The 8,545-nt window shown below is 44.8% G+C and overlaps 1 protein-coding gene across 1 annotated transcript; it reads left to right on the forward strand.

Moving 5' to 3' along the window:
* Nucleotides 1–4,556: 4,556 nt before the first annotated feature.
* Nucleotides 4,557–8,115, forward strand: LOC123148650 (disease resistance protein RGA5). The gene is made up of 2 exons (XM_044568128.1): nucleotides 4,557–5,780; nucleotides 5,984–8,115. Exons 1-2 carry the CDS (start codon nucleotides 4,960–4,962, stop codon nucleotides 7,929–7,931), a joined length of 2,769 nt encoding a protein of 922 aa, XP_044424063.1. The 5' UTR covers nucleotides 4,557–4,959; the 3' UTR covers nucleotides 7,932–8,115.
* Nucleotides 8,116–8,545: the final 430 nt, after the last annotated feature.

Here is an 8,545-nt window from a genome sequence, read left to right on the forward strand (position 1 = left end):
AAGATGGTGAAGAGTCATGAAGTCAACTTCACATGCTTATGATGACAAGACTTCTCTAAAGTCCTCAAGAACAAATAGAACTACTCACAACTCATCTTATTAAACATGATAAGTGGGTATGAATATATGATTAACAATATGAACATAATAATCTTCCATTAGGTAAATCAACTAGCATAAAACTACAAGATGTAATCAACACTACTAGCGCCCCCATTTACCAATCTGAGGTTTAATACATAGATTGAACACAAGAGATGAACTAGGGTTTGGGGATGAGATGGTGCTGGTGAAGATATTGATGAAGATGATGATTCCCATGATGATGAGAGAGTTGGTGATGATGAAGGCTTCAATTTCCCCCTCCCGGAGGGAAGTATCCCTGACAGAATCGCTTGTTGGGGAGCATGTTGGGAATTGTTGCATGGAAAACAAAAAATTCTACGCACACGCAATAAACTATCCATGGAGATGCATAGCAACGAGGGGGAGAGTGTGTCTACGTACCCTCGTAGACCGTAAGTGGAAGCATTTCACAACGCGATTGATGTAGTCGAACTTCTTCTCACGTCAACCGATCAAGTATCGAACGCACGACACCTCTGTGTTCTACACACGTTCAACTCGGAAACGTCCCTCGCCTTCTTGATCTAGCAAGATGTCGATGTAGTAGATGAGTTCCGTCAGCATGACGGCATGGTGACGGTGATGGTGAAGTGATCTCCGCAAGGCTTCGCCTAAGCACCACGAAAATATGACCGGGGGTGTAAATGATGGGGGTGCCGCACACGGCTAACAATTGATCTAGTCTATGCTAGGGCGCCCCCACATATATATAGGTGGGAGGAAGAGGGGAGGCTGCTAGGAGGCGCCCCAAGTAGGACGAATCCTACTTGGGGTCCTCCCCAAGTGGCGCCCCCTGCCATATTTAACCGAGGGAGAAGGAAAGAGGGGGGTGGAGAGGGAAGGAAGTGGGAATCCTAATCCACACTTTCCTTTCCCTTCTCCCCTTTCCTTACCCTCCTTAGGCCGGCCCATATGGGGGGCGCACCAGCCCCTTGTGGCTGGTGCGTTTCCTCTTGGCCCATAAGGCCCATATCTTTTGTCGGGGGTGTCCGGAACCCCTTTCGGTGACCTGATAAGTACCCGGTACCCCCGAAACTCTTCCGTTGTCCGAATATCCTCGTCCTATATATCAATCTTTACCTCTCAACCATTTAGAGACTCATCGTCATGTTCGTGATCTCATACGGGACTCCGAACAACATTCGGTCACCAAATCACATAACTCATATAATATTATATCGTCATCGAACGTTAAGCGTGCGGACCCTACGGGTTCGAGAACTATGTAGACATGACCGAGACACCTCTCCGGTTAATAACCAATAGCGGAACTTGGATGCCCATATTGGCTCCTACATATTCTACGAATATCTTTATCGGTCGAACCGTTATGACAACATACGTAATTCCTTTTGTCCGTCGGTATGTTACTTGCCTGAGATTCGATTGTCGGTATCTTCATACCTAGTTCAATCTCGTTACCGGCAAGTCTCTTTACTTGTTTCGTAATACATCACCTCGTGACTAAGTCCTTAGTCGTTTGCTTGCAAGCTTATGATGTGTATTACCAAGAGGGCCCAGAGATACCTCTCTGATACTCGGAGTGACAAATCCTAATCTCGATCTATGCCAACTCAACAAACACCTTCGGAGATACCTGTAGAGCATCTTTATGATCATGCAGTTACATTGTGACGTTTGATAGCACACAAGGCATTCCTCCAGTATCCGGGAGTTGCATAATCTCATAGTCGAAGGAATATGTATTTGACATGAAGAAAGCAATAGCAATAAACTGAACGATCAATATGCTAAGCTAAAGGAATGGGTCAAGTCAGTCACATCATTCTTCTAATGATGTGATCCCGTTATCAAATGACAACACATGTCTATGGTTAGGAAACCTTAACCATCTTTGATCAACGAGCTAGTCTAGTAGAGGCTTACTAGGGACACGGTATTTTTTTATGTATTCACACATGTATTTAAGTTTCTGGTCAATACAATTCTAGCATGAATGATAAACCTTTATCATGATTTAGGAAATATAATAATAACCATTTTTATTGCCTCTAGGGCATATTTCCATCAGAGTAAAAGTTCTCTGGCTTTGTTTTCGCCTCGAGACGGCAGGGAAAGTCCCAAAACTCTTATCTTGATTTTTTCTAGGTCAAATAGGAATTTATTGCCAAAGGACATCAGGAGGGGAGCCACTAGGGCCCCACATGGCCAGGGGGTGGCCGCGCCACAGGCCCATGTGGCTAGCTGGTGGTGGCCCCTTTGCCATATTTTTGCTCCACTATTTATTATACATTTCAAAATAATTCTTACAAAAAATACATGCTTCATTTTGAGCTTCGAGAATTGTTATCTCTAATGTAGCCTTTTCAGGTCAGATTTTCAGCTGTCGGTAATCTCCCTCCTTTGATGTATCTTGCATAATAAGAGAGAAAAGGCATTAGAATTGCATCATATTGTGAAATATAACATTGAAAAGAGATAAATAACAATAGGTAATTATGATGCAAAATGGAAGTATCACGGAGTAGCAGCTGAAGCCCATGGAGGAGGAGGGGGAGGAGGAGGAGAAGGCGGTGGTGCCGGAGCCGGTTGCGGGCTTCACCATGGAGGACGCCATGGCGGAGTTAGAGCTGGACCAAGCGACGGAGATGGCAGAGTAGACTGCCATCCTAGAGTGAATGTCAGTGTATAATATAGCAGGCTAATAATTATTATCGCGCTCTATTTTTTCATCTAGGACGAACATGTGGCCATGGTGGCAGTGGAGGGAGGAGGCGGCGGGGAGGGAGGGCAACGGGGTGTGGCTTCAACGTGGCTGGACGCCTGCATAGGCACGAAGAGGGAGTGAAGCAACCACGACGGACCAGGATTGTCCACTCGCATATCAACAAGGCAATGTGTAGCTTACACATCAAAGAGTTACTATACCATCATGCACTCTCATATGGTGACCATTCAGCCTTGCAAATGGTTATGGAGTAGTCGATGCACGCTGAAAATCAAGGTTTTTGCCTGGCTCCTATTCTTTGACAGGCTCAACACCAAGGACTTGCTGGTGAGGAGACACTGGCGGGCCGGGGATGCCGATAATCTTTGTGTGTTGTGCCACCAGCAGATTTATGAGGATCGTCAACACCTGTTTTTTCCTGCAACTTCAGTATAAGGATCTGGACTTATTTGCAGATTGACTGGTCTGGTGGTTCTAACGTCCATCAATGCATCTCGTTGGCCAGACAAAGATTTGGTAACTGCTTTTTCTTTGAGGTGGTGTTCACAGCAGCTTGGAATATTTGGATACTCCGGAATGGAAGGACTTTCAGAGGGGAACGACCTACGTTTAGTGCTTGGCGTTGTAAATTTGTACATGACCTAACTTTGCTTTCTCATAGAGTGAAGGCTCATGTTAGACCTCTCCTTCTAGCCTGGTTGGATGGGTTGCCTTGAGTTCTTCTTTGTATAGGTAGGTTTAGGTAAGTCTGCCTTCTTTGGCACTCTTTTGTTTCCTCTTTTGTATATAGTTAATTGTACTGGCTTCTTGCTTTTTTGAATAAAGGACTGTGAGGTTGTGCCTTGCAGTAGATAGTTAAAAAAAAACAAGGCAATGCGTACCCCGCACCCCGTGAACCCGCCGGGTAAAAACCCTATTAGGGTTTGGAAAAAATAAATACCCATGAATTTATAAATGAAAAAAATTGTACCCATTGAGTAAGCCGGGTGCGGGTATGGAAAGGCAATGTCCATATATGCATACCCGCCTACCCGCATACTCATATACTATTTCTTTCTAGCATGTAGGTCTCATGTGTCATTCACTAAAGAATAAAAAACCACTTTACCCTAGTCTAACGCGGCTGCTAGTGTCGATGACCCAAAATCCTCCCTGCTTACCCATGTGGATGATCTTGTTTAAATGTGTTGACCTTGTTTTGTGAACACACTATTTTGTCTCTCATTCTGTTGATATTATGATATAGTCTCCTCCTTGAAACAGGCTCTCGTCCCGCTTTATATATAAAGCAACACAACAAAGTACACGGCCGAACGATACAGTGTGGTGAGGAGGCCCTCTTACAAAGCAGATTAAAAGATACGACATTAACCTAGAACAAGCTAACACCTCGTCAAGACCTGACCGACGACTCCTGAGCTCCACGACAACGCCCCAAGGAAGGTGGCGGCGAAGTATCACCATTGCTGAGTCCAAGCAAACAGGCATAGGTTTTCACCCGAAGCCCTAGCATAACGAGCCCCTCAACGACAACTCCAAGAAGCAAACGACACCCACAGACGCCGCCGACACCGACGCCAAATAGCACGAAGCTTTCGCTCGGACACTCGGGAATAGTCTCTTTCATTTGATCCTTTCGAAGTAGGGGCTGCAGAAGTGTCTTCAATAAAATAAAATAGAGAAATTTGTGTCCCTCTTGTTTGTCTTCTAATAATTTAAAAAAGAAGAAGAAAGAACATATGTGAATGTTTTAAAAAGTGCACTTCCATGTTACTCATCCATGAACGTAATTGGTCATTGTTTAGTGCCATCTATTTCATGCTTATTGCTATCCAGTTCATCATTACCCACACTCGAACCCACTCGCATACTCGCATTCCCACCACACACCCTCGGCCTCGGAACGCCCCCAGTTTGCGATATCCTGCCGCGTTGACCCAAAGCCCAGATTCAGTACGACGGCTTTCCCCTTCCCTCTTCCCTCCCTCATCCCATTTGCTTGATGAAACTTCTCCAGATCCATTTCCTCCTTGCCACCAAGCGCAGGGGAAGACGGCGGGTTCGGTTGGAGCTAGCTAGGGTGAGGCCGCAATCCATTGGCAGCTTATCATTCCATTGATTCTGCACAAGTGAGTAGCGAAGAGATGGAAGGAGTCCTGGTGAGTGCCGCCACGGGGGTCCTGAAATCCCTCCTCTGCAAGCTCGCCGCACTGCTGGAGGGGGAGTACAGGATGCACAAGGGCCTGCGGCGCGACATCGCCTTCCTCAAGGATGAGCTGAGCAGCATGAATGCTCTCCTGGAGAAGCTGGCCGAGGCGGAGGCTCTCGACACGCAGCTCAGGGAGTGGAGGGACCAAGTGAGGGAGATGGCCTATGAGATCGAGGATTACATCGACAGGTACATGAATCACCACGTCCACCGTGATCCGGACAAGCCTAACGCCGTCATGGAGCTCTTTTGGAAGGGCGTCTGCAAGGTGAAAAGCTTTGGAGCTCACCATGAGATGGCGGTGCAAATCAAAGAACTCAAGTCCCGCATCATCGAGGCAAGTCAGCGCCGTGACAGGTACAGGCTTGACGCGATGGTCTGTTCTGCGAGCTCCAATGCTGCGCGCACCGACCCTCGGTTGCCTGCCCTCTTTGTGGAGGGAGCCAGCCTTGTTGGCATTGATGGTCCAAAGGATGAGTTAATTAAGTTGGTCACGGATGAGGAGCTCGCACTGAAGGTTGTTTCTCTCATAGGCTTTGGAGGGTCAGGGAAGACAACTCTTGCTAATCAAGTATACCAAAAAACTGGTAAACTGTTCAATTGCCAAGCTTTTGTGTCGGTGTCGCAAAATCCTGACATAAGAAAGATTTTGCGGTCCATGCTCTCTCAAATAAGAAAGGAAGACTCTCCCATTTCTCGATCGAGCGATGAGGCGTGGCTCATCAACTCAATGAGAAATTTCTTGAAGGACAAGAGGTACACTTTTTAAATGACTAAATGACATGATTTTACGCAGCCTATCACAATATCGCTGAATACTCATAACTTTGTTTCCGTAACATTCAGCTTGAGATTTATGGTTCTGTCGATTTACTATATGTGTGAAATACTTATCATAGTATGTCTTCACTGTATTCAATGATATTGATCAGAATGAATATCAACTCATTTTTTGACAGGTATCTTATAGTAATTGATGATATATGGAGTATCCAAGTGTGGAAGACTATCAAGTGTGCCTTGCTTGAAAATTCCTGTGGTAGTAGAATAATAGTGACAACACGAAATGTCAGTGTTGCCAAGTCATGTTGCTTCCCTCGCCTTGACCTTGCATATGAATTAAGGCCTCTGACTGAAGCTGATTCGAAAATCTTGTTCTTTACAAGAGTTTTTGGCTCTGTGGAAAAATGCCCACTTCACCTGAATGAAATTTCAACTGAGATCATAAAAAAGTGTGGTGGTTTACCATTAGCAATCATCACAATTGGTAGTTTGTTGACCACAAAATCCGATAGCAGAGAAGACTGGATCAGGGTTCGAAATTCGATTGGTCGAGGACTTGAGAAAAACCCTCATGTGGAGGAAATGGAAAGGATTTTATCACTTAGCTATAATGATCTTACTCTCCAACTGAAGACCTGCCTGCTGTATTTAAGTATGTATCCGGAAGATTATGAGGTCCAAATGGAAGATTTGGTGAGGAGGTGGATAGCAGAAAGATTTGTTAAGGTTGTTGGTGGGAAAAATTTATTTGACACAGGAAAAGATTATTTCTATGAACTGATAAACAGAAACATGATACAACCAACATATATCAACTATGATGGTCAAGCAATGGCATGCCGTGTGCATGATATGATCCGTGATCTCATTATATCCAAGGCAGTGGAAGAAAATTTTATCACTTCTAGTGGTCATCAAACACATAGCCTGGTTTCACAGCATAAAGTTCGCCGACTCTCGATTGACTACCGTGGCCTAGAAAATGTGAAGACAGTGTCATCCATGGTCACTGCTCATGTTCAAACCCTTGGCGTCTTTGGATGTACTGATCAAGTACCTCCCCTTTCGGAATTTCCGGCCCTGAGAATGCTTGCTCTAGACAGGAGTGAGGAGTTGGAAATTGGTTATCTTAAAAATATAACAAAGTTGTGTCTGTTGAGGTACCTGCGGATTGAAGGAAGCTGCATTACAGAACTCCCTGAACAGATCGGAGATCTACAGTGTTTGGAGATGCTGGATTTAAATGGTACTGGTATAAGGGAATTGCCAGCAAGTATTGTTCAGCTGCTGCAACTGAAACTGCTACTTGTTGATGGCGCAAAACTACCACATGGCATTGGGAACATGCAAGGCCTAGAGGAACTGTCATGCGTAACTGTGGACGACAGTACCTCAATCAATCTCTTGCAGGAGTTGGGAAGTTTGACTAGAATGAGAATTCTTGGCCTGAAGTTGTGCATGAGCGCACATAAGACAAGCACAAGTTATGTGGATAGATTGGTTTCATCGCTTGGCAAACTTGGGAGCTCTCAGCTTGAGCGTCTGTTCGTCAAAACGGATGGCCGTTTGATTGACATTCCAGTTGGTTCTTGGTCGCCGCCTCCCCGTCTCCTGCAGGAGCTAATCACCTCTGATTTGTGTCTCTGTCAGATACCTGATTGGATGGCCTCAATGGCCAGCCTCACCTGCCTTCAAATCGGCGTTAATCAAGTGACGCAGGAGACCCTTCTCGTGCTTGGTGGTTTGCCTGTCTTGTTATCTCTGACGCTGAACTCCTCACAAAATGCTGAACCCAAACAAAGGCTCGTGGTCAGCAACAACATGTTCCGATGCCTGAAGCGGTTCCTCCTCTATTGTGAGGTGGGTCTTCTGACGTTTGAAGCCGGAGCCATGCCAAAACTCAAAGCGCTCGAATTTCAGATTGTGGCGCTCGAAGCGAAATCTGCGTGCATCGCTCCCGACCTTGGCATCAGCAACCTCTGTGCCCTTAGTGATCTCTGCATCTGGATTGACTGCCAGGGTGAAAAGGCCGAGGAGGGGGTTCACGAGCTGGAGTCTGCAATCAGGGTTGCGGCCAGCCTACTTCCCAACCGTCCTACACCGTATTTCCATAGGTTGTATTGAGGCGGAGATGAGAACGACTGATGCAGCGTAAAGCCCAACCCAGATTGTCTGGATCTACTACGCTGTATCACTTCTTCCTATTTTATCATGCTGGGTCTGACAATCCAAGAAGCTATCTAGGGTTTCTGTAAAGAATTATTTTCATCTCATAACTCTTGAATATAGATTTCCCCATCGCCCTAAATTCAGAAAATATATATGTATGGAAAACAGAGGAAAAGGTAAGAGCTGAAAGCAGATGGAAAAAAATTGAAATCGCAACAGAGTTTCCATAATCCCTCACTATATCACTGAAAACTTAAATGTTAAATTAGATCAATAATATACTCCCTTCGTTCCTAAATATAAGTATTTTTAGAAATTTCTAATATGGACTACATACGAAACAAAATAAGTGAATCTACGCTCTAAAATACGTCTATATACATCCGAATGTAGTTAATACTGAAATCTCTAAAAAGACTTATATTGACGAACGAAGGGACTATATTTGTTTGACTTAAAAATTATACCACTGAAAACTTCTTTTCTACGAATTCAAAGGTATAAATTTTATCACATATAATCCACATTTGGTTGGTCTAATTTCTGGTCAAAGTTGAATTTTGGGGTGC

Source organism: Triticum aestivum, chromosome 7A, assembly GCF_018294505.1.
Source record: "Triticum aestivum cultivar Chinese Spring chromosome 7A, IWGSC CS RefSeq v2.1, whole genome shotgun sequence".
Taxonomy (NCBI): domain Eukaryota; kingdom Viridiplantae; phylum Streptophyta; class Magnoliopsida; order Poales; family Poaceae; genus Triticum; species Triticum aestivum.

Bases quoted from the DNA above. Each gene is read 5' to 3' on its own strand.
- LOC123148650 (XM_044568128.1), top strand. From the start codon at position 4,960: ATGGAAGGAGTCCTGGTGAGTGCCGCCACGGGGGTCCTGAAATCCCTC. The intron at 5,781-5,983 runs GTACACTTTTTA...ATTTTTTGACAG, and splicing joins AATTTCTTGAAGGACAAGAG to GTATCTTATAGTAATTGATG.